General features: G+C 37.6%; 1 protein-coding gene across 7 annotated transcripts in view; it reads left to right on the forward strand.

Moving 5' to 3' along the window:
- meis2a (Meis homeobox 2a) overlaps positions 1 to 26,489 on the forward strand; it is a 122,884-nt gene that overhangs the window by 18,025 nt on the left and 78,370 nt on the right. For all 7 annotated transcript variants that reach the window (XM_060828923.1, XM_060828925.1, XM_060828928.1 and 4 more), the window contains exon 7: positions 4,001 to 4,118. In XM_060828923.1, coding sequence (XP_060684906.1) covers positions 4,001 to 4,118 — 118 coding nt within the window. The remainder of the gene's footprint in view (positions 1 to 4,000; positions 4,119 to 26,489) is intronic.

A 26,489-nucleotide genomic window follows, 5' to 3' on the forward strand; every position in this document is an offset into this window, starting at 1 on the left:
TGGAAAGAATAATCCGAAATACAATTTGTAATAATGTATTTTAAATGTCCCATTGACACAAAGTCTGAACCAATCAGGTTGAGTTCAGTTTTGAGTAAGGTAAAACAGGTTTGTATTCAAGAGGTGAAGGCGAAAATGTTTAGCAGTCAGCAAATAGGAGGGGCAGCTGCATGTCCTCGAGATCATTTCTCTGTATAGCTGTGGGATGTACCTGTTTCTCCAAACTCTTCATTTTATTGGAGCATTTAATATTATGATGTAAAAGATGTGTCAAAAAGAATAATAATTTCATGATTTTAAATGAAATTATAACACTAAAAGTTAGATCACAATTATTGTTACATTGTTATTTTTTAAACCTCTGTCACTATGAAATGCAAAAGTAACGTATTAACTGGGCAAAGAAATTGTTGCAATTTATTCTGCATATTGATTAAAACAAAATTGAATTATACAGTAAACTTTGCATCTGCCTTGCTCTTGAACTGTTAGAAGTGTCAGTTGGTTAAATTAGGATAAAACATTTGAAAAATTTGTTCAGGAATATAGATTAGTGCTTCAGAATTTCAAAAACTTGACTTTCATCACTATTTGATAATATTTTAGGTAATGAAGGTAGCTGAGAAGAAAGGATTTTTATTTATTAATAAATGTTCAACCTATTTCTCCCCTCCCACATAAAACAAAGACAGAATAATGCATGGCTGGTGTGGAAATATAAGGCAGTAATTCTATCTCACAACACCAGAGAAAAGCTTGAGCAGTCTATGAGTACTAGGAGAAGCCAAGATTGAATTACTGTCTTCAAGTCATCGCCGGCTAATCATTCTTTCTAATATACTCTGCACACCCAAGTTCACTTTTAACTTCTCATGGCATTATTAATGAGTTTATTAACTATTGCATATTTGTATTTTAAACGTAATGGTCATATAGGTAATATTTAGAAGCTTTGAAATATAAGACATATGTGATTGTGCTGTAGCACTATACTATCACTATTTTACTAACTGAAGATTACTGTTAGATATACACAGTATATAATAATTTGGGATATGTTGTTAATAAGCATGATGTATGTTGTGATAACTTAAATGACATTGAAAATTGTCAGATGTCTTTTTGTTTTGTTACTTTCTTTATATCAACTGTTGCTCCACAGTTAAACACTTAATGCACAATATCATGCACTATAAAGTCCTGGTTTATCGATTAGGAACTGATAATATTTTATTTTACATTTTGATATTGATATTACTTTGGAAAATTTGCCAGCAGTTAGTTAAATTAGTCACTTGATGCTTTATACAGAGTATACAGAAATATCTTAAAAGGTACAGTTAAATATGAGATTAATATTTTTCTAAATATTTTCTAATATTTTTCTATTTTTCTAATTATCAAGCAATAGATTGATTTTAAAAAAGCGTGCTTTCCGAAATTCATGCCAAATACCAAATACACAGTTGTTTTTCTCAGACAGAATTCCTGATTGTACTGTAGTTGTCTTAGAAAGTAAAGATATATTGGGTAGACTCAAATACTGCAATAAAGGAAACACAGTCTGATGAAATGTGAATGAGCCCGATTCTGTCCACTTAGAAAAATTGACACATCATATGTTGACAGAAATAGTTCTCTTTGTGAAAGTTCAGCAGGTACAAGTCATGTTTCTCACTGAGATACATGCACTATGCCAACAAAAATCCCAACAAAGAGTTTTTATTTAATATGTTTAAGACTTTGCCCCCTTTTCCCATTCTCTGTCACAAATACTTCCGCCCTCCCTCTCTTTCCCACTTCTGCCCTCTTTTGTTCTCTGCATCTTTTCCTCTGATTTACTTTCAGTAGAATTCAGTGACAGTGCAAAATCAATTTTTGGTTTTGAAAAAAGAAAACAATGACAATATTGTGTTTACTGTGGAAGATAGTATGTGTAAATGAGTGAGACTGTATAGTGGCAAAGTGTTCTCCTGTGGCCCAGCTCATACAAGCTTTGCCCATATTGTCTCCTGCTTTTATATTAATTACAATTTGCATTATCAGCTGTGAGTCTGTAGACCAGCAAATAGATAATACTGCCCCTGGAGACCAAGCTTCTTGTATCTATTTTTGTGCTGCTATTATTGTACTGCACTCACTATTCGGCAAGCCTTTCTCTCTTTAACTCTGCTTTTTAACTCAATTAGGAATGAGTTGGGGACACCATTTTTGCATGCTATTTTCTTAATGCTGGAAATTACTATAAGTGAACTGTACACCTTAAGATTATATGTTGTGCATAGTACTAAGGCAACTATTACTACCATGTAGGGTAGCAAAAGGGAAGGGATGTTTATCAATGAGAAGAATGCAGTTGGAACTGATATATGGAGTTATCTATTCTAAATGTGTATTTCCAATTATAAGAAGAATTAGAACTCTTACTTCCGTTTGCATTCAGTAAGCTAATCAAAGAGAAACAAAATGATCTTAATGACAAAAAATTCTGATCGGCTTTTGCTGACATTTGCCATGAAACACAGAGGACGTGTTAGTGAGTAATGAACATAATTTTTGTTTCTGCAGTAATGAACGATAGCAACAGACAACTTAAAAGAGCTTGTAGTGCATAAATTTAACCACATTTTGCATGTCCTTTAAACAATCATTTACACAAACATGTTGCATTTATCGTGTTTCTATAGGAAGGTTCTGGCTCTGTGTTGTTCCGAGACAAAATTCATGCAGAGCTATTGTTTCTGGTCTTTTTCATTTAATTCTTTTAGCTCTTTATCTGATTACCATCCGGCAAACAGCTGACGCTAAGAGGCTGCAGTGGGCTGAAGAGCCTCTGCCTACTGTTTGTCTTTAGCTTGAAGCTATTTGAGTGGTTTCCTTGCTTAGAGATAAAAAGGGACACTCTGAGGCACCAACTCAGAATCCAGACAGAAGTTGCTGCATCTCTGAATTCCATGGTGGCTCTGGTTTAATCATAAAGTCTGTACTAATTTGTTATTGCGGTGGAGGCATTCTGTATCTTATCCACAGTCATCCTCTGCAAATTCATCTGGTTTATATTTCTACATTTGATTGCACAATGGTAAAGCTGTTGTTTTGTATGGATAAGACTCCTTGCACTGTAGTTGTTTTGATGCTCTTAATAATGTAACTGTGTCATTGACATGCTTCTAAAATGTTGAAACCAGCTTTTTAATTGTTATTTTTTGCAGGTTTGTTGTAATTTTCTAACACAATTTGTTGTTAGCTAACATGGTTCTGCGGTATCTCACAAGCCAAACTATCTGGTTGGCAGCAATGAGAGTATGCAAGTGTCAAGTGTTACAAAACTAGTCCAAAGGCTGATCTCTTTCACGTGCCCCTTCTCATTTTTTTGCTTTGAGAGAGGAAATTCCATCTCTTCCCTGCCTTCATGTGGTGCTGATAAAGCCTTTCCTGTACAGTAGAAATCCTGTTTTCCTTTAAGTAGTGGCAGGGTATTGGGAACCATCAGGAAAGGGGAGGGGAACCAGGAGGAGAATACATTCTGCATTGCAGCAATGAGCTGTAACTTTTGGACTGGAGCATTTATCCATTCAACAAGAAAAACTTTATAACTTCCTTTCTCAAAGGAGAAAAGTATACTGCAGTGAAGCAAGGAAAAGTAAGTCCTTAAGTACCTTCACTGTCAATCTAAACTACCCATGCCTTTTAATGCAGCAGTACTATGTGATTTATGGTTAATTTTCTTAACAAAAGATTGTCATTTGAAATAGTTTCTTCCAAAGACTGGACATAAGCTTCAGCACAGTACTCCCTTTTCAGTATTGTCTAAATAATTTCTGCTCAGTGTCTAAGAAGGAATTGAGAAAACGAATAGCATTTGGAAATTATCTGTTTCCCTGAAGTTTTGTGTTGTTAATTTATTTCTTCTCTTTTTGTTTTCTGTGTCCTTCACTCGGTTTGGGAATGCTAACTGGAACAAAAACAAAATCCTTTGGGGCATGAATCTTCATATCAGAATCCATCATCTTGGAACAGGGACCATGATGATGCAACATCAACGCACTCAGCTGGTACACCTGGACCCTCCAGTGGGGGCCATGCTTCCCAGAGTGGGGACAACAGCAGTGAACAAGGTAAGAGGTTAATTCTCTTCACACTCAAAAATCAGCATGACTAAACAAACCCCGCCTTGCCCGCTCAAGCAGCATGCATCAGAAAGCAAACATCAGTATCAGAGGGTGGGTGTGTAATCACCCAAAAGCTATCAGTGAAAATACCTTTCTTTAAATTGTATAAATTGCATGAATAAAATGTTGCAGCAATTATACGAATGCAGAAGTAATTGATTAAGTAACAAGTGGCATTACAGACTTTTGTCTTTTAATATGAGTAGTGTTTTTTTTTCTGAGTTTTACATAAACCCAAAGTCACTTCATTATATATTTTATGATGTTTCACAATTTTTCAGAGCAGTCTAGTTTGCTATTTTTCTGAGTAGTGATTATAATTTGTAACGTGCACTATTGTGGTGGTAGTGTACCATTGTGATGTTAAAACTACTGTTGTGCCATCATTATGAAGTACATATACAATTTTAATTGAATTCAGTTTGAAAGCTGGAACAAAAATAGTCCTATCTTGTTCATATTTATGGTTGCTGTGCATTTGTTTTCTCTGCCATTTTTGAAAATCTTGAAAACCTAATCTTTGAAAAGTATTGATTATTTTACATGCATAAGTTCAAGTGACCTGCAATCTGCTGAGCACTTATTGACTGTCTTCTGGGCTGAGTGCAGTGCTTTTCATGGATGCCACAGATCATATTTTAACATGGAAAGCTAGTGAATGTCACTTTTCGAAGACAGAGTGTAATTTTTTTTCAAGTTAATTGCAGTTTTTTTAATAGGTTAAAAAATATGGAGACAACAGAGAGTGAGGCTGATTAAATGGTGAAATGAGGCCACCTTCCACAGAGCTGGTTTGTGAGAGGCTCGGGTTTGACCTTCTGCTTTGCTCAGGAGCCTGATGCTTCATTTTTCACATTCTTGCAATTACGTTAACGCTTGAAGCATTTTGACTCCGAGTCTGCTTACAACACCAGGCATAACTCAACACTGTGAGTTTTACCCTTATGCCGTTTCATTAACAGGTCGCTTGGGTCCCAGCTGAAATTCAAAACTGTCTGGCTGTAGTGGCTTTGTTGAGTTATGGTAGCAAGATAAAGACGGGACCATAGTGGAGATAGCCCATGGCGGAGTGGGTTGGGGGGAAGGGGGTGGTGCTTTACTGTGTGCATGTGTCTATGTCTGTGCACTTGTGGTGTGTAATCAATTGTTCAAGTTCAGAAGTGTTCAGCTTTAAAGATATCCTCAGAACTATCTTCTCAAATTAGGTTTTTTTAACAAAGTTTATTTGTGAGGTAACATTAGAATTTTGTCCCTATTTGAAGAATACTTATGACATGGACTACTATTGTCAGTGGTTTTCAGAGGCAAAATAATTCATGGCAGCTTCGAGCAGAAGGAGGTTTCAAAAGTATTTCATGTGTACTTTGTTTGAGAGTCAAAGCAAAAACAAAAGTTTTGGACCAATATTGGTTCAATTGATACAAATTTATCATGAATTACTTTAACCATACTGGATTGAAATGTAAGCAGGCCTGATAAAAGCTTGTCAAATTCTGTAGTAATCATGTGGATTCCCATGGCTTTTGTTTCACAGAATACAGTTTGCATATTATGGAGCTTGAGGGCAAACAATGGTGCAGAGATTGGGTGATAAACAGTTATCAATTTCAAGATGGACTTAAAAAGGAATCAAAGGAAGCAATCTTAAATCCAAAAAAGTTATAGATTGAGTGCTGGCTTTATACTTCTCTGCACATATTGGGAGGGGGGAACGGTTTCTGTAGACAGATGTGTGGAATAATACATGTGCTACTGTTTCATATTTATTTCAAAACATTTTTTAATACAAGACATAAATCACATTATTCCCAGAAGGCGTTTTTCAGTATCACAGGACTCCAGCATGGAGCACCTTCATTTAAAGTTAGATACAGTGTGAAATTCATGAAACCCTCAAAAATATTGAGCCTGCATAACAATGTGGTATTATAGAACAATGATATAGCTTCTGTGAATATAATTCACGTCTATTTGTTTTGTAATTTCTGTTTCTGAGACGTGAAATCGTCTCTGTGCAAAGCTTAATTTAAAAGGTATTAATAGAAAGGAGTGCTAGTCTAATATCAAGGAGGAGTAGGAGAATCTATGTTACAAGCATATGCTCAAAACGTTGATTCTCCTGCTTCTTGGATGCTTCCTGACCTGCTGTGCTTTTCCAGCACCACACTCTTGACTCTGATCTCCAGCATCTGCAATCCTCACTTGCTCCAAATATTAAGGAGGATGTGGCAAAAAAATAGAGAATTGTGTGTACTCTTTTTACATATTATCCTCTACATTTCCTCCATCCATCAGGTAAAGCTTGACTATTTCCTGTTAAGAAAAATCTGCATCCAGTTAGTTTACGTATACTTTCTGATCCATAAATTTTGAATGGAATAATATTGGAGACTAACAAGAATGATATTTGGCATTAAACATTTTCAACTGGTTACTCCATTTATGGAGCTACTTTCTTCCAGCTACTTTCCTCCCCTAACCATGTTATTAAATGCATTCTTCCACTCTAACTCATTTTCCCTCAATTCAGATACATTTCCTCTTTTAAATGGGCATTGGCACTCTCTTTCCTCTGTCACCAAGTTCTTCTCACTGTCATTTCTAGTGCCTGGTTCTACATAGCACTGTTTCTGTTCCTTTGTGACATAAGTCTTTGGAAATTCCTGATTGGCTGCAGAATGAGCAGAGAATGATTGCCAATGTCAAGATTTCTTGTTTATTTCTTGTGGTGCAAAGTTTGCTCCAGGCTCAAAACCAATTGTGAGTTGAGGAGAGGGCTAAGAGAAGTGGTTGAGAGCTAGGTTGCAGTAATCCATCAGTGGATCCATTCATGGATCAATGGGTTACAACTGATGAAGCACATGAAGAGTTTACAAATTTGTATTCAGTGTCCATGCTACCAACTTGAAATAAATTCCATATGTCTCCTCTGTATAGCTCTACTTTGCGTGGTCAGTCAGCTAAAAGGCATTTTACACACATTAGTAGAAGTGTTTGGTATATGTTCATTAAAGGTCAGTGGTGAGAAATTGGTGGAAGTGCATGCTGCTGAGAGGAGGAAAAAAACACAAGTAAAATGGGATTTGTTTCCTGTTGCCACCTTTTTTTCCAACATCACCATTGTGACGTTACAGAGTGAAGTTGCCCAAGTACCATTGCAAATCTACTGTCAAACTTTTCCGTGGACCTTGATTGAGGCATTCAGTGTTTCTGCCCAAAGTACAAGTGTTCGTGCTCATGCTGTAAACTTATATTCGGTGCATGGGGTTGGGCTCAAGTTATGTAGTCATTGAGATGTTGAATGTCATGCATTGGTACCCCGTACACATTTTGTTTTTGCTAAACTTTCCATTGTACTGGAGAAAATCCTTGACGGGTCGGGGGGCGGGGGGCAAGGTCCAAAGCATTTGGGCAAATGATGGTGCACAAAAGCATCTGGCCTTGTAAACGTTGTAACCCTGAATTTTGCATCTGTGCCTATGTTAGCAGGGCTATGGTGAACCTTCCAATGATCTGCTTCTGGCTTATTCTTTCCATGTGCATTTACTCCCGCTCACCAGTGCTGAGTAAATCACCTATTGCAACTCCCTCTAACTCAGTATCTTTGGAAAATAGGGCAATGATTTTGTGTGGTGGTGCTTTGTAGGGTGAGAGCAAGTGACAGCAACTCCTGAGGAGAATTCTCCACCCCATCTGCTGCAGGAAGGTCTAAGCTGTCTAGTGGACCTTAAGAAACTGGATGTGGAATAAGAATTAGTAAGTAGTGGTGAATGTAAGCAGTAACGGATGGGTAACAGTGCAGTGCACCACAGGGTTTTCATGATGACTGATTGAGTGAGAGAGTCAAGTATAAAGAGAGAAGAAAGGAAATACACCTTGAAGTTCTCCAGCTTCGTCATTTCCAATGATGCAAGCACTGTCTTTCTGCAAATTACTAAAATTACTTTGAAAAATCCTTAACTATATAAAACAGTACTTTATGTCCCACCTATCTTAACCTCCTCCCTAAAATTCACAGCTATCCCATTGTTAGTGGTTAGATATACTTCAATAACTGCAGTTCCTCATTCAAAGGAACATTGATAATTACATTGTGCAACCACCAATGATATATACATGACCAATAAATATTAATCTGAAAATGTCTGACTGAACACAGCTAATGCCTTTAACATAATGGTGATGTCAGATGCAATAGGACAACAGATCAGTTTCTGTTGTAGCATCTTCTAATGGACTGACTGTGTCATTCATGATCTAATAGAGAATTCATGCTGGAGTGGCAAATTTAACTCCAAAAGAAAAATGCACGTTCTGTTGGACGGTTGGTGCACTGATAGTGAAAGGTTTTCAGTATCATCTGTGTTTGAGATTCATTATGTGAGAGGTTAGTTTTATTTTGCATTGTGGTGACTATTTTCTTTGCAAATAGGTGACTGCTGTTGGTACAGTGATGATGACCTGTCTAGTTTAATCCCTTGCTTTCAATTCAAGGCCAAAATTATTTCTAATATGTCGATTGTACTTGGGGGAAAAATACATAGCTTTGAACAACAAGTCAAATTCTCTGTAGACAGAGAAATTTCTGTCAATGATTAAAAAGTATTTCCTGATATAGTATATTTTCCCTTTTCATGCAGGCTTAGCTTATCAGAGATGCATAAATTATGAATCTGTACAATTCTTCAATAAAAAAGCACTTTATGTCATTACTATCTCTAATGTAACATTATCTGCTGTTACTAGAAGAATTCCACTTGTTTAGTTATCATGTGATATACTGAGGATAAAACAGTTATTAAAGCAGGATATTTCAATGTCGTAAAAACATAATAAAAACAGTACTAGACTGCACAAACAAATATCATCTGTCAAAATTGTAGATTCAAAACAATCCTAAAATGTTGATGCTTCTGAATTTCAACCAGAAACTGACAAACACAATCTGCAAACATTTCTGATCAATTAAAGCTAAACTGAGTAAGTTGTGTTTGTTTGGTACAGGCTACCTTCCATACAAATCAATTTTAGGAGCATAATACTGCATTCTGAATTTCACAGTATAATGGCTCTGAGCATTAAAACACTTTGATATTGAACTTAGTTCAAACAGTGCCACAGGTGATAATTTGGTCCTTTAAAAAAGGTTGGCAGGATTATTTACCTACTAATGTTATCCAAATAAATAGTGACAACAAAAAATTGCATATTTCAGAGAAGTTTGACTTTTCACTTTAGCATAATGAGGACTTTTCAAATACATCATAACCCATTGATTCATTGTACTCAATACAACAAAAAGTACTTAGTAAGAATAGAGCATCTCAGTATAAATGTAGTGTTATGTAGTACCATTTACGGTTCTAGTGTTTATACTTGCTCAGTTATAAATAAATTGAAGACTGATGCAAATAATAACATATTTTTGTAAATGTATAAAATTACAGTTAAGTATATTTGCAGCAATTATAATGAAATGTCGATTAAGATATGGCTTGATCTGATTAATTTTGAATTTTAAAAATGAGCATCTTTTGATATGTACTCTTACCCATCTAAGTCAGTCTCCTGAGATTACCTTCTTCTTAAAAGCTTAAGGATCCCAACACCATTGATCAGATAATAATAAACTCATGACCTTTGCAATTGTACATTTGAAATTATTAAACAACTCTTAACATGTGTGTTACTGGGCCATCAAATTTTGTGATTGACAAGTGCTGTCCGAGGAAAAGCTTCTCTTCTAGCTGTGAAAATCAGAAATGTCATTTTTATAGCTCTGAGCCTCGTGAGACAATCAATATTTTCATGAAGTTCTTGTGCGAAAGTTTTGTACACTACATAATCCAGTAAACAAAATACTTGTAATTTATACCAATTAAAATTCCAGTTTTGATCTTTGATAAATGTTAAAATTGATTATTAAAACTTCATTCTGATGGCTTTTTAGCCCTATAAAGGCTTCACTACACTGTGTAGTCCATTATTTGGATATGAATCTACAAATGATGGTAAAATAAGTGAACATTTAAGTCACAACATGAAGAAATCTGGCTATTAAAGTTAAAGTTAGCTTCAATCTTTTAATTTTGCTTTGGACAGCTTTCCAGAACCAGGTACTTTAAAACAAACAGAATGAAGAATTCTCCCTATTGTAAGTTGAGTATTTATGAGCAATAATGCTTTATATCTACTCAAATCCTAGAGTGTTTATACATTTATAGGTAAACGCTAACATGTAAATGGAACCCTGGAACTAGAAATACACAGCACAAGTATTCTAGATAAATGCAATCTGGTTTACTGAAATTCTATCATGTTTATTTAGTGGGTGGACATGCTACACTAACATAAAAAAGCTAAATTGTTATATTGGAAACTGGTTTGATATTCTCTTTACATCCCTAATTCAGTACACCAATTTAAGTCAAGATGCTTAGCCAAAACATAAAAGAGAGATAGTTATTCATTAGATATGCATGGAGAACAATTGATGTTGACAGGAACGGTGTACGAGTATTGTAAAGGCACATTTCCTACAATTCAGTTTTGTTAGGCTATTTTGCACTCCTTACAGCAGTAGAGTAATCCCCGTACTGAGATTTGGCAGAAATTGGTGTAAAACAGAGTCTGTCATGCGAAAGACCAATTCCAGTTTATCAACTACCATATATAAAAATGGCCTGTTCTGTTCAAGGTTTATTGTAGATGCACTCATTATAAAGCTGTAAGATTTTCCATAGTTCTAGCAGAACTGTAATTAATCCTAAATGCCATCTCTCCAGGGGAGCAGAAAACATTTTACATTTGCTGCAATTTTATAAGTTTCTTTCTCACTCATATTTTATTAATCAAGCTTACAAGTGAATAAGGTAATGTTTCTCTGATGACATCAAGAGCTCTACCAGGATAATGAATTAGATTGAGATCATTCATGCAGCTTGCTCTTATGCTGTATCCTTTTCTACTCCCGCACCTATGCACCCCATTTCCAAATCTCTCCTCATTCTTCAACCTACTCTATCTTTAAATGCCATCACTCTGTGCTCTCTTCTAAAGCATCTTCTTCATTAATTTTATCAATGAGATGCTCCTGTCTCTCCATGTTCATCTCCCAAACTCCCTCTCTGATTCCCACAAGGTGTTGGAAAGAGAAAACATCATTTGAAGACAATTGTCATTAATGGCACCCTAAAAAAAATACCCTTTAGCATTTCAATTTTCCCTAATGTTCCACCTGTCTCAGACCTCTCTTCTAATTCTGTGGTTCTGAAACACAACATTGCCTCTCAACTGTCTTTCAGTTCAGTATTTGAACTTCTCCAGTCCTGCTTGCACTAGGGTACCAGCACCATGCTGGCCTTGACCAAAGTTTGCAATAATTTCCCCTGTTACTGTAACCAATGTGCTCTCCCATCCACCTCCATTGCCTCTCTGTTACCAGGCTATGAGGAACTATTATTGCAGGATTCCATTCCATCTGTACAGAAGCAGTTAGCTCATCTGCCTTGATAATTTCTCCTCCCACTCCACATTGTCACCTTTTATTGCCACTAGTACATTCCCTAATGCTTATCTCACCTTCGCGCTCATGAAAAGCTGATTGATGCTTTTATCATCTCGAGATGCAATTATCCCAATGTCTTCTTTTCTTGCCTTTCATTGTGCTCAGATTCATCCTCTCAGGAGTAGTTGAATTAGTTCTGATTATATTTGCTTTAGTTTAGAAGAATGAAGGACTACTTTTTGGAAACAAATAAAATTCTAACAGGACTAGACTGTGTAGATGCAGGAAGGATGTTCCCAATAGCATTGGAGCCCAGAACCTTGGGTCACAGTCTTTGTATATGAGGTAAACAATTTAGGACTGAAATAAAAATAAATTCCTTCATCCAGAGAGCAATGAATTTGCTGCTACAGAAAGCAATCGAGACCAAAACATTGTATGATTTCAAGAATTAGTTCGATTTAACACTCTGGGGGAAAAGCAGGAACAGATCTTGAATTGGATAATCAACCATGATCATAGTGAATGGTGAAGCAGGCTCGAAGGACTGAATGGCCTACTCCTCTACCTATTTTCTATGTTTCTATTTCAATTTCCTAATTAACAGAAATCTTACACAATATTGCAAACAATAAGTAGTAGGGTGTTGTTGATAGGAGGTATATGCAAACTAAACAATTTAGTTTTGTCAGTCAACTTCTAGTGACCATCCACGTCACTTGTACTGAAGTCATGAACTTGCAGGCTCCACATTTAACAGAGAAAGTGATAATTAGCACAGAGCAGCCAGGGATGTTTCACTCTGACTATCAGCATTATTTACCCAGTGTCCACTGACAACAACCTGCACAAGTTTGAAACTTCTTCCACTGGCCTACCTGAGGACTCCCGCAGAATAGGGGAGAATAGCATTTTGTGTCCAGTAATGCTGAGTACAGTCATGTCTGTATGTTCAGATAACTCTGACTAGCGTCTATACATGAAGCACTCAACATTATAATTAATTCACTTTCCTATGTTATAAAAATACTGAAGATTTCTTAAATCCACAAATAGAAAATCAGAGTTCTTAAATCTAAACAGAAAATGCTGCTGTAGAAACTCAGCAGGCCTGGCAGCACCAGTGGAGAGAGAAATAGAGTTCCAATGAAAAGTCATATTGGATTTGAATCACTGTCTCTGTTTCTGTTGCCTAGGATGCTACTTGGCCTGCTGAGTTTCTACATTACTTTTTGGCTTTAATTCAGATCTCCTGTATCCACATTCTTTTGCTGTTATAACAGACTTCTTACACTGATTTGCACTGAAACATTTTTCATATCGGTAATGGTAACTTTTCAGTAATTGTTCTAAGTATTGAATGCCACGCATATTTTGAAATGCTGAAGTCTCATTCACTGCATCCAGTCACAAATGTATCCAGTCATTCCACATTAAGAGTGTTATGTTTTCAGGTTCTTATACATTAGAAATAATCCTACTTTTGACTCAAAATGCTGGAGTTTCATCAAGTGTACTTCCAGCTGCTGTCTACATAATTGGTGGACTGATACAGGAGAAAGAGAGAACTGCAGATGCTGGAGATCAGAGTCAAGAAGTATGACGCCGGAAAAACTCAACAGGTCGGGCAGCATCGGAGAGTTGACATTTCAAGCATAAGCTATTCATCAGGAATGTGGGGATGAGGCCCAAGGAGGTTGAGAGATAAATGGGAGGGGGTTGGGGCTGGAGGGAACGTAGCTGGGAATGTGATAGGTAGATGAAGTTGGGGAGATGATGGTAATAGGTCGGAGAGGAAGGTGGAGCAGATAGCTAGGAGGGAAGATGGACAAGTAGGAGAGTTTAAGGGGGTAGTACCAAGTTGGAAGTTTGGATCTGGGACAAGTGGGGGGAGGGGAGATGAGGAAATGTGAAATCGACATTGATACCGTGTGGTTGGAGGATCCTGAAGTGAAAGATGAGGTGCTCTTCCTTCAATCGTCGGGTGACTAGGATTTGGCGGTGGAGGAGGCCCAGGACTTGCATGTCCTTCAAGGAGTGTGAGGGAGAGTTGAAACGGACGGCAACAGAGTGATGGGGTTGTTTAGTGCATGTGATCCAGAGACATTTTCTGAAACATTCCACAAGTTGGCATCCTGTCTGCCCAATGTATAGGCAACCACATAGAGAGCAATGCACACAGTAGATGAGGTGTTTGGATGTGCAGGGAAAATCTCTGCCAGATGTGGAAGGATCTTTTGGAGCCTTAGATGGAGCTAAGGGGGGAGGTGTGGGCACAGGTTCAAACACCCCATCTACTGTGTCTGTTGCTCTTGATGTGGTCTCCTCTACGTTGAAGACACAGAATGCCAACTTACAGAATGTCTCAGAAAACATCTCCAGGATACATACATTAAACAACCCCACTGCCCTGTGGCCATCCACTTCAACTCTCCTTCCCACTCTGCCGAGGACATGCAAATCCTGGGCCTCCTCCACCACCAAGTTCTAGCCAACACACGACTAAAGGAAGAACACCTCATCTTCTGCCTTGCGAGCCTCCAACCACATGGAATCAATGTCTATTTCACCAGTTTCCTCATCTCCCCTCATCCCATCTTATCCCAGATCCAATTCCCCAACTTGGCACCACCCTCTTGAACTGTCCTACCTATTCATCTTCCTTCCTGCCTATCCACACTGACCTATCATCATCCCCATCTTCATCTATCTATCACATTCCTAGCTATCTTTCCCCTAGTGCCTATCCACTCCCATTTATCTTTGAGCCCCCTTGCCCCCCCCCCCCCAACATGTCTGATGAAGAGCTAATGGACAACCTTTCGAATTTCCTGCTCCTTAGATGCTGCCTGACCAGCTGTGCTTTTCCAGCACCACACTTCTTGACTCTGATTGGCTGATACACTCTCACTTGGCACATAACCGCAGTTTGTAGCACACCAGGCTGTATATTCACATAATGTTTCATTGCTCGCTCTATACAAGTAATGTAATCATATAATATGATACTTCTTTCTTTAAAAAGATATAGAATGCCTTAATATCAATATAGGTGTTCAAATCATTAATGTTTCTCTGAAGAAATGAAATTTATCAGCAATTTTGTTTTAATGAATTGAACCACTGAAGAGTCTGTTATAGCTTGTCTTTTTCTCAAAGTAGTATTCATAGCATCCCATAGCTGGTAATTTTGTACCTCTATCTCTGGATTTGGATTCATCACTGCATTAACTTACTGCACAGACTAGATCGTTGCTTGATGTTGCTAATGTTATGTCACTTGCTGGTGGCGTTGTTGACATTGTACTGCTTGTTAGTATGTTGATGTGGTCTCACTGGTTAGTGATCTTACTCTGGCAAGATGATGATCTTTCCACCTCAGGTGTAGGTCAAATATGTGCATCATTTACTTAACAGTTTCAATGTCAATGATTTATACCCTCAGAAAATCAGGTCTTCCAAAAATATTTGCTGGCTTCCAGATTTTTATGATTAGATCCTATGAATGTGCAGTTTGTTCTTTCAACAACTCAACCAGGATTTATAAGGCAAGTTGACTTTCTACCTGCAGTTGCCTTACTTTATCCTGGTCACTTGTAGGATATATCTTGCTTGCTGGAGTAGTCTAATGCTTTCTTCAATTCAATAGCTTTGCGGTGGTTTCATGTCAGCTGTGACAGGTGTAGATTTGAGTGGCAGTATGGCAAGATTTGATTTATCTACCTTGTCTACCTACATTTCTAATGTTTTTTTTTACTGCCTGGTAATGTACCCTTGGTAATGTTGTGGAGATGCCAGTGTTGGACTGGGGTGGACAAAAAAACTTGACATCAGGTCATGGTCCAACAGGTTTATTCGAAATCACCATCTTTCTGAGCTCTGTTCCTTCATTAGGTGAAGTGACCCTTGGTAATGTGGCAGTGATGATGTTGAACCCACACTGTTCAACCAATTCCTTAAATTCTCTGGAGGTGAACTGGGTTCCATAATCACATATCTTTCAGGAATCCCTTCTTAGTGAACAGAACTTGTACTGCTCTAATATCTTTCACCTTTAGGATAAAAAAGTTAATGAGTAGTTGTACCAGTACCAGTATTAATTGTGTGTAAAATCAGATTCACATTTTGCCATAGTCTGGGAGCAACTTAATGGCTTTCATACACCTTTTCTTTTGTATATCTCTGTACCTCCCACTTGATCGCCTCACATTCACTTTACAACACAACAATGAACTGCATCCAGTCTTTCCACATGTAGAGCGTGGCTTATATTCCAATTAGACAATTCTTTCAATGCCTGACGAGAAATCTGTTCAATATATGACTGATATAGTTCTGAGTTTACACGTCTCCGCTCCCATGTAGCCTTCGCGTATCTTCTGAAGAAGCTGTTTCTGTGTTGCTAACAGAAAATCATCTTCTAGTGAGATGCCATCTTTGATGGACCTGCCATATTGCTGGCTGTGTTTCCTGTATCCAATAAGGCCGTGACTGAATCACTTGTAGAGAGAGCCTCTGTATTTCTTTATTTGGTCTCATCTCTAGCTTGATTCTGTGTTTGTAGTATTATGTTCACTAGGTGGTGGATCTGTATACCTAGTTTTTATAAAAATCTCACATTTCTTTTGTGGCGACACTGCGATAAGGCATCAGCTGGCACCATTTCCCTTCCTGGCTTATATTTCAGTGTGAAATCATAGATCCGAACCCTTTACAGTCTGCAGAGCTCTACATAGATTATTTTGTAGATCTGCTTCTGTGGATGATAATTAGTCTTTATGCTGTTTCTCCCATAGAGATATGTATGGAATTTCTCACATCCTCACATGTCTGCCAAAAGCTCTTTCTCTATGTTGGCATATCTGGTCTCAGCTGATGACAGCTTTATTTTTCTGATGTAGTATGCCAGACCTGTCTCCTTGGTTTTGAGTTTGTTAAAACTCCTCTCCTGTGAATCTGACCACTGGTAACATCATCTTCTTTCACCAGCTCTCAACGGTCTGTTGCACAGTCATAGGGTATGGAAACAAACCTTTTAGTCCAACCAGTCCATGCCAACCATTATCCCAAACTAAACTAGTCCCACCTGCCTGCGTTTCATCCATATTCCTCCAAACATTTCTTATTCATGTATTTATCCAAATGTCTTTTAAAGTTTGTAACTGTACATACATCCATCACTTTTTCTGGAAGTTCATTCCATACTCCGTGTAAAAAGTGTCCGTTTTAAATATTTCTCCCCTCACCTTAATCCCCCTAGTCATGAAATGCCATCCAACCTATCTACACCCCTTATAATTGTATAAACCTCTATAAAGTCACCCCTCAATCTCCTACACTCCAGTGAAAAACGTCCCAGCCTCTCCCTATAATTCAAACCTTCCATTCCCAGCAACATCCTGGTAAATCCTATCTGAACCCTCTCCAGCTTGGTAATATCCTTCCTGTAACAGGGTGACCAGACTGGACATAGTACTCTTGAAGAGGCCTCACCAACATTCTGTACAACCTCAACATGACTTCCCAACTCCAGTACAAAGGTCTGAGCAATGAATGCAAGCGTGCTAAACACCTTCTTAACCACTCTGGCTACATGTGATGCAAACTCCAAAGAATTATATACCTGAACCCCCTAGGGTTCTGCAACACGACCAGAGGCCCTACTTTCAATTATATAAGTCTTGCCCTTGTCTGTTTTACCAAACTGCAATACTTTGCATTTATCCAAATTAAACTCTATCTGCTGCTCCTCAGCCCGTTGACCCAATCGGCCAAGATCTCTTTGTAATCGTAGATGATCTTCATTCACTGTCCACCATACCACCAATTTTGGTGTCACCTGCAAACTTACTAACCATGCCTTCCATATTCTCATCTAAATCATTTATATAAATGACCATCAGAAGCAGACCCAGCACCGTTCCATTTGGAACACGGCTGGCAACAGGCACGTGTGAGGAAAACACCTCATGTACAGGATCAAGCCAAGGAAACTTCACAAATCTTTCTTGTTTTTTGGAGCCTCTCTTTCAGAGATAGCTGTGCCTTTTGCAGAACTGAGCTTGACTCTGACAGATGTATCAACCATTTTGAAGATTTGGCATTCTGTCACATTCGTAATGCATCTGTATTTAGATACTTTCTGACCAACCTGTGCAGAGATGTTACACAACTCTGGAGCAGGTTGGACTTGAACCTAGGTTTCCTGGTCCAAAGGTAGGGACACTACCACAGTACCACAAGAACCCTTGCATCTGTATTTAGCTTGGTCTGAGCTGGTTCTTTTGATGGCTTTATTATATAAATGGTTATCACAATTTTACCATATACACCACTGATCAGGAATTTCCTTTCATTTCCTTGGGATGTGGGCTTCATTGGCTACAACAACATTACTGCCCATCCCTAATTGCCCAGAGGGCAGTTAAGAGACAAATCCTTTGTTTTGGGAGCAACCCTTCTTCAGATGGGCCTTCCTTTAACATTGCTGCGGCTCTGGAATCATATGTAGGCCAGACCCCAGGTAAAGATGGTTGATTTCGTTCCCTGAGGACTTTAGTGAACCAGTCGGGTTTCTGTGACAATTGACAGTGGTCAGAACTGGAGAAAGAGTCATAATCCTGTTTTTCTCTCCACAGATGCTGTTGGACCTGCTATGTTTCTCTCGCATTTTCTTTGTTGGTTCCCCAGAATATCAGCTTGAGCTGCTGAATTACTTTCCCAGTGACATTACCTCTCCACCTCTTCCCTTTCATTCTGCTCCTTTACACCCTCCGTATGTTTCATCTTTATTTTTCTGCTGGAAACACATTCTGATTTACTTAAAGGCAAAAGATAGGCCAAGAAGTTTATATCGGTTGAAGGGTGCGGTGAACATTGTCACCAGCAAAGGTTTCTCATCAAGTTTTGTGTTGCAGGAGCCATTTCAACATCAGGATTGCTGAAAACTTTACCCTTGCCTTTGTTGCTGTGTTCTCTTCTGGTGCTGAAATAGGGTAATGATGACTATTTCCAGTTTGATTAAGATCTTTGAGATCCAGGCAAGTTGTTAGTCGTACATTTGGCACTTTGGTCACCACAATTTACTCAGTTTGCAGGCTTTGTGACTTCAGTGACTTTCGATGTTCCATCTGTTTCAAACTTTTCTTGTCACTCTTTTGAAAGTTAGCCCTTTGGATAGTCTGTGCCTTCATCTGTCTAACTCATGGCTATGATCTGGTTGCATCTTTTCAGTTAAAACTTAAGTACTTCAGGATATGAAAAGCTGATCCTGCAGAATTTCATCTGTGTCCTTAAATTTACATTTTGTGGCTTAAATTTTCAGTCTTGTCATGAACTTGTTAACATGCTCATCTGATTCATGTCCCGGGCTTCAAAATTCATATCAATAGGTCTGGTGATTTAACTTAAGCTGGAACTGTGATTTTCTTTTAAAGTTGTCTGGCATCCTGCTATCATAGAAGCTATACCTTTCCTCTTTGTTGGTGCCTAGAAAGCTATTGAATATTACTTTTGTGAAAGCTTCTCAAATGCCTGTACATCATCAGCCACCAGTAGCCGGCTCTCAGTCACTGCAATGGTGAACATTTTTCACATGATTCAATCAATTTTTCTCCCTTGCCTGAGTACTAATTTGGGCTTATTTTTAAGCTAATTAAACAATAAAGTTTTATCGCTGTCACCCTATTAAGTCTCCTGATTCCCACCCGTTAGAAATAATGAGACTTTAAACGTTGGAGCTTCACCCAGTATATTTCTTGCTGCTTTCCACCAGACCTGAAGCACTGATGCATTGTACCCTGGCACATGGTGGTGCAACAGTGAATATAGCACCCAGGATATATATCCATATATATAGCTCCTAGGTGCTCATGAATAATCCAGCAAAATTGATTGTCACATCTCCTGCTCAGTATTGCAGCATGTCTCTTTGCAATTTTCATCCTGACCCTTCTCCTCCACTGGACAGGCATAAATTTGACTTGGAGCCTTGATGCCATTCCTTTAGTGTCACTGGGTCAGAATCCTAGAACTTCTTCCCAAACAGCATTGTAGGGTTATGTATAGCAACTGGTCTGCAGCAGTTCAAGATGATAGCTCACCACTACCTTCTCAAGGGATTGCCAGTAAGTACTGGCCCAGCCTGCAATGCGCATATCTCATGACTGTATGAGAAAACAAAATTGTTGGGTACAGCAAAACAAGTGAATGGCCTTTATATGTAAAGTAATGCTGTCACTTACAACCAGCAGTTCTACGATGGATGGTATGATGACCAAGTCTAATGCTGCCCTCAATCAAAGTTCACCATTATCTTTGTTCCTCAACCTACATCACTAGAACAAAAACAGATGAGCTGGTCTTTATCACATTGCTATTTGTGATAAAGCTGTGCTGTGTGCAAACTAACTGATGTGCTTCTTCCCTCACAATAGTGATTACGCTGTAAAAGTGTATTGGAACAGCCTGAAATCATGAATGGTGCTGTATGAGTGCAAGTCTTTACCACTTCTCTTTAAATTTCCAAACCTACATTCCAAGGAGCTTTGCATTAAGCACCCCTACTGCTGGCCCGTTCCAAGTGTGCTGGCTTGGAGTCCAAAAGAAAAGGGCCCAAGCTGGGTTTTTTGAAATTTGATCAGAATAAATAACTGCTCACTATTCATAGTTCCTCAGTTGCTCTAATTGTGCTGGGAACGTATCAAGAAGTGAGTCCATGTTTGGAATAAACAAGCTATGAGACTGCTGAGGTCTAACTGTTGTAACACATTACAAGCACCTCTGATCAGTCATACTGAATTTCTGCTCTGTCCTACTATACAAGCAGTACCTTAAGAAATGTGTTTCACTTAGAACAAAGTTCTACTTGGTGTCAAGGAGCAGGTCTTTCTAGTAAGAAAAGTGGTTGGGGTTGGGGGTGGGGTGGGGCAGGGGTGTTCCCGGTGAATGCTGAGAGTGGTGACTCTGAAGAGAAGGATACTTTCATGATCCCATTAGCATAAGAGAAGTTAAATTATTCATGATCTGATCCTATGGGGAGAAGTAAAGTTAATGCATATAGTTTTTAACTCTCTTCCTCTCTGCTGTGAGAATGAACTCCTGCTGCATTCAGTACTCAGCCATTTACTGAAAGCTCCAGTGGCATGTTAGAAGTCAGTGGTGCTGTGAACACAGAGATTCATCTCACGAGTGCAGCTCTCAACAGACCATCTGGATGAGTTCCAAAAGGTGATTAAACAAATTGATCAGCATTAGTTGCCATCTCACATGTCCAAAACTCTGGATTAAAAGAAAAAGACATCTGACTTGGGGCCAAGGTGCTAACATCATCTTTTTTTGCAGTGTTCAGATGGCCTGGAAGCGTTTGTGCCATCTTTGTATCCGTATGGTCTGTAATCATGAACAGGTTGTGTAACTGGCCTCTCAGTAGCAGTGTCTGTTCCCAGAGAACTGTGCGATTCATATTAACTAGGTCAATATTGTGCTACGTTAGACAGAGAGGGAATATGTAACAGGAATGAGGAATCTCGACTGATGAGGGTGTGGCACAAATGTGTTCTAGAAGCTAATGAGTTTGGGAGATAACTAAATTATTTGTAAATTATATGTAAAATTCAGTTTTATAGAATGATTGCTGAATGGAAACATTTAGTAGTATATTCAAATCTGCGTTTTTAGAAGTGTTTAGCTGGGCACGTGGACTGTTAAAAGTAAAGTGAAAAAATACTATTTGGCTGCTTGGAAAAGCAAATATTTTGCAGTAGAGCCAATAATTAGGAAGTAGGGTTGAGAATACTTTATGATGCAAGTAAAATTAGAACAACACGCAATTACATAGCAGTGGAACAAATAGAACCTACTTCATACTTAGGCTTTCCGAATACTTCAGTCTTGGGCATCTTGAATTCGAATGTCTTGATCAGCCTTCTTTGGGAATGAGATGGCCAAGTCATTGAAGAAAACACCTGCAGGCTGACATTATGCCTAGCCTGCCCATTCCACAGCAGTCTTTGTGGAGTGTGTTATTGGGAATTATCACTGGCAGCAAAGCCAACTGTGCCTTTTTAGTCTTATTGTACTGATTAATGGCAATAAATCAGCACGTTTTTCAAAAAATAAACTGAGGTTATTGAACAACAAAAATGACCAGGCTAATTATTTATATTGATAGAAAATTACAAATAGGATGAGTTCCAATACAATGTTTTTTTTTGGTTGCTTGATAGATAAATTCGGCCTTCTGCAAAGGAAAAGCCATCTTTGTCATCTTCTACTAGGTCAGTTGTTTTATACACAACGGTGTCATCATATTGCATGTAACAATCAAACATAAATGTGTAGCGTATTTCTAGTTATTAAAGGTATATATATATATCTGTGAAAAAGTTGATTGCTATTAAGTAAAACAAATGTCTGTTGCATGCTCCTTCTAATGATCCTTTTCATTTGACTTTTAGATGTACGTTTCTTCAAAAATCTAAATAATAACATATTGATTTCAAAGTGTGCTTAGTCTTGTGTAGAAATGTGTTTGCATGTGTTCATAGTGAAGAAATTGCATGCATCAATCAGAGGAGTGAATCAGGACTATAATAAAAGCAATTAATGGCCTCATATTTACCAATCTAAAACTTTATAATGTCTGGACCGCTTTTAATTCTGTGGAGATAAAACTTAATATTGGCTACAGTTTTGAATGCATCACAAATGGGCAAAATGAGTGACAATGTTTCAGACCAAAAAAAAAACTTTAGATATGAACTGTTTTATTTTCTCATGTCTGTCTTGATCTTCTTAGAATGAGTGTTTTTCCTTCAAACCTTCATAACCTCTTAAATACTCTCAGTTAAAATATAAATTGTATATTTTCTTGTCACTTCTTTTCTCCTGGACTCCATTTCACTGTAGCCTGACGAACAACATGACAACATGCTTTTCCTGCTTAAGATTATAGTTATTAGAACTCGATTCATACCTGGGAGGTAGCAGTTTCTGATCCCAGCTAGCAAGAAAATTTTGAAAACAAACCTAAAGCGAGGCAGCCTAACTGCTTATTTTACCCAGCTGCTGTTGCCTCCCCCCCCTCATAAGAGAACACACTGCTGAGCTGATGTGGATCCATCCTCTGGCACCGCCAAACATAAACACATTTGACTTCATTCCAGTTAATATGCCCAAACAATTTCTGGTTCAGTAATTTTTATGACTATATGTTGCAAGTATTTCAACAGACTGAATGGAACCAAATTACACACCCACCATTTCATCTGTCTGACATCCAAATATGCAAAGGAAAGACTTTCTTCTTGAGTATATGAAAGAATTCTGAATTAACTTTGTTGAAATGACCAATTGTAGTGTTACAGCATAATTTGCACCATGTAAAAATTTGTTTTGGGATAATGCTTTCATCTGAAAGAACATATTTAATATATTCACTGGTAGATTGTTTTAAATGAAAATATGATTGATATATTTAGTGACTATTTATTCACTATGATCAATATGAGTGTAATTGGCATTCTGTAAAAAAATACAAAACTTAATTACAGGGTTCTGATACATTTTGGTTTTGTTGCAAATTCAAAACTTTGGCCTTGTCACTGCAAGTCCAGAACGTTTTACCGAATGTAAATTTGGATTGATGACCTATGTGAGACACTTTAAGTTTACTGTATTAAAAACACGAGTGTGTGCCAACAGCACAGATTCAACCTTCCTTTTTGCATAATTGCCACTTTTGTAATCACTTATAAATGAATGGCAATGTCACAACCAAGAAATCTGTACCTCAAAGAAACAATTTTTAAAAAATTGCTAGTTGTTCATATAGCAAAACGTATTTGATGTGAAGAAAATGAACCCAGACTTTCCTGTGTCATAAGACAAGAACAGCTTTCAAGAAGTCACCCGCTACACATTTTATTATTCAGTATAGCTATTGGTGATGTTAAAGTGAATAATTTAGAAAGAAGTTCTGTGCTTGCTGCAGAAATGTGGCATTAATTTGAATTTTATGTATTCTTCAATTGTTAGTGATATTCAAACCTTGAAGGACGTGATTGAGTAAATAGATATAAATTGTTTCCAGTGGCAAAGGGATTGACAAGGGACACATATTTAAGGTGTTTAACAAAAGAATGAGAAGTGACATGAAGTAACATTTGTCTTTGGATCAAGTTGTGATCTGAAATGCACATCTTCAATTTTTGAGGGAAATTCATCAGTAATTTGGATAAATTCTTGAAGGGGAAAATTTGTATTACTATATGGGGAAGAGCAGCAGTATGGGACTGATTGGCACCTCTATCCAAAGAATCAGCAATAACAGGTACAAGGGGCAGAATGGCTTTCTTCTGCACTGCATCATTTTGTGATTGTGTAAATATTTTAACACAGTTTACGCTGCCTGGAAAAAATGTGCACTCTTTGTTTTGTCAAGTGAACCACCGGGTTTTGTGTCTCTTTGTATGAAAAGTGAAATGTGGTACAGTTGCAGTGAAAGGAAGTTAAAATTATATACTTGACGCCTAAAGAACTGTTTTGTTGAAATTAATTTTTAAAAAATTTAATAAAATTATTGGCTAACTATTACTTGCTGCAAATTCCTATTCTCTGTTACCACCAGTTAAGCCACAAGTTGAAGTACCATTGATATATCATTACATGGACAGTCTTTTAAAGCCTAACTATGAAAATCAATTCATATTGGCATAAGCATGTTTGTTAATAATGGCTAATAAGTAACTTAATGCAAAATTTTCAATTCTGACTTACTGAAAATCATCTATTTCCTCTGTGAAGTAACCCTCCAGTATTAGTTGCACATTAAGAAACTATCAATAAATCAGTGCCTCATAATTTTAAAGTATTTTGAGTTAATTTTTTTTATAACAGTGTAGTAATAGTGTTTTGAAAAAGTGAATAATATTTTAACATGTTCAGAATATTTGTGATGTTAGCGAGATCCAGATTTTGCAAAAGTTTAATAGATAACAAAATAATCAAGGTTAATGTTGACAGTGTTACATTTCAGATTATTGAGGTTCAATTGATAAATTAATCTTCTTTATATATTAAAGAAAACACCCACACTATCTTATTTCAACCACAAAACAGTGGCATGCTAATCTCTGCAAATTCTAACAAAAGATGTTTGAAAGACATAATTAATGGCTGCACAACATTTATGAGTACCGAATGCTTGCCTTTTGGTTATAGAAACTATGAAATATTCTACTCTACAAAACACACAGAAGAACTATGACTGGAATTTTCTCTTTATTCATGATGCACAGAGGCAAAATTCCAATTATTCAGTCTTTGTGGTTAACCATTTGATGTTGAAAAGGTATAAAAGAATCACAAATCCTGTCGAGTTTGGTTTACGTTTACAAAGGTCAGAGCTTAACTTTTTCAAAAGCTTAACACATACAAATTTCCAAAAGAAAACCAAACTGGGAATCAAAAATGGAAATACTTGTCTCTCTGACTAAATGATTAACTGACAGCAAAATGTACAGATTAAGCTCTTAAACACTTACACCTGGTTAAGTTTAGATGATTACAATAATTAGAGTAAGTTCAACTGTCCTTTTAGAAATGCAGTAAGGATTGTAGAATATTAATTGTAAAAGACATTTTGTGATTTTACATGTTTAGATCAGAACATTTGAAGCAATGTCCGTGGGGAGTATATTCCATTGATAAAGAGTAGTTGCTTGTATCCTGGGGTACAGTCTGTAGACAATTGGGTGCCTGCTGGAGACATCTGTGAATGTTGACCTTTTGACCTGAAAAGAATGTTCTGGAGGTGGGGGAATTTAACTACTCTTTATGGCCTAGAGGAGATTGAAAAATATATAGGAGGAAACCACTAAAATTCTCAAACAACTACATGTTAAATAAATCAAGCACAATTCTTGCAAAGAAATACAAGATATGTCTTTGTACCTAGTTCTGAGATTACTTGAAAGTTATCCATGTCTGTATAAATTGAGTGTTCTTTAACTGAAAGGTTAAAGTTCGGAAGATGGCTAGGGTGAAAGGTGAACCACGTGACGAGGATTACTGCAAATTTGGGCACCTGCTTTTTGGTCTGAAATGTTCTTCCCTTTAAGCCAAATGCGCAGTGCTTTCATAGTTATTGTTATAAAAGTATATACAAGTTTAAAACATGCACACATTTGGGCTAAATAGTTCCTGATCTTTAGGGAATTTACATTCCTACCGAACATTACTTAAGTCATTACCAACCATGTTCAAGGTTATTTTCTTATAGCTGCTGGGAGTAATACTTTTGTGAACCCTTATGGGCAATGTCCTTTGACACAGACTGGGAACATTAAGAGAAAATAGTTGGCTGTCAGTCAGTGTTGCATACTTGCCCTGCAGTTTGATGTTGTCTTGAAATGGTGATATGGAATGTAGAAAGCATAAAGCCATTCTTCCTTAAAAAAAAAGTTAAAAGCAGGACACAATAAGAAATAGGGCATGAAGTGTTCGTTCCTAAGGCTGGGTGTGGCAGGGTGGGGTGGTGTTGCTGATGGATGAGGGACCTGTACAAGGTACCTCTTTCCTGGTGTTGTAAGTGCACTTACATACTTGAACACCAATTCCAGAGCAAGGCTGTTGAGCTGTGAGTTGAGCGGGGGTTAGCGGGAGAGGGGGGGATGCAGCTGTAAAAAAAGTAAAATGTAGTTTGTATGAAGCATTCTTCATGTTGGTTCTGACTTGCAGGAGCAGCTGCACACTGACTTTGTATCTGACAGCACAAAGGACAGTGATACAGAAAAGCAAGGAGGCAAAGC

Source organism: Hemiscyllium ocellatum, chromosome 8 (assembly GCF_020745735.1).
Source record: "Hemiscyllium ocellatum isolate sHemOce1 chromosome 8, sHemOce1.pat.X.cur, whole genome shotgun sequence".
In the NCBI taxonomy this organism is placed as follows: Eukaryota; Metazoa; Chordata; class Chondrichthyes; order Orectolobiformes; family Hemiscylliidae; genus Hemiscyllium; species Hemiscyllium ocellatum.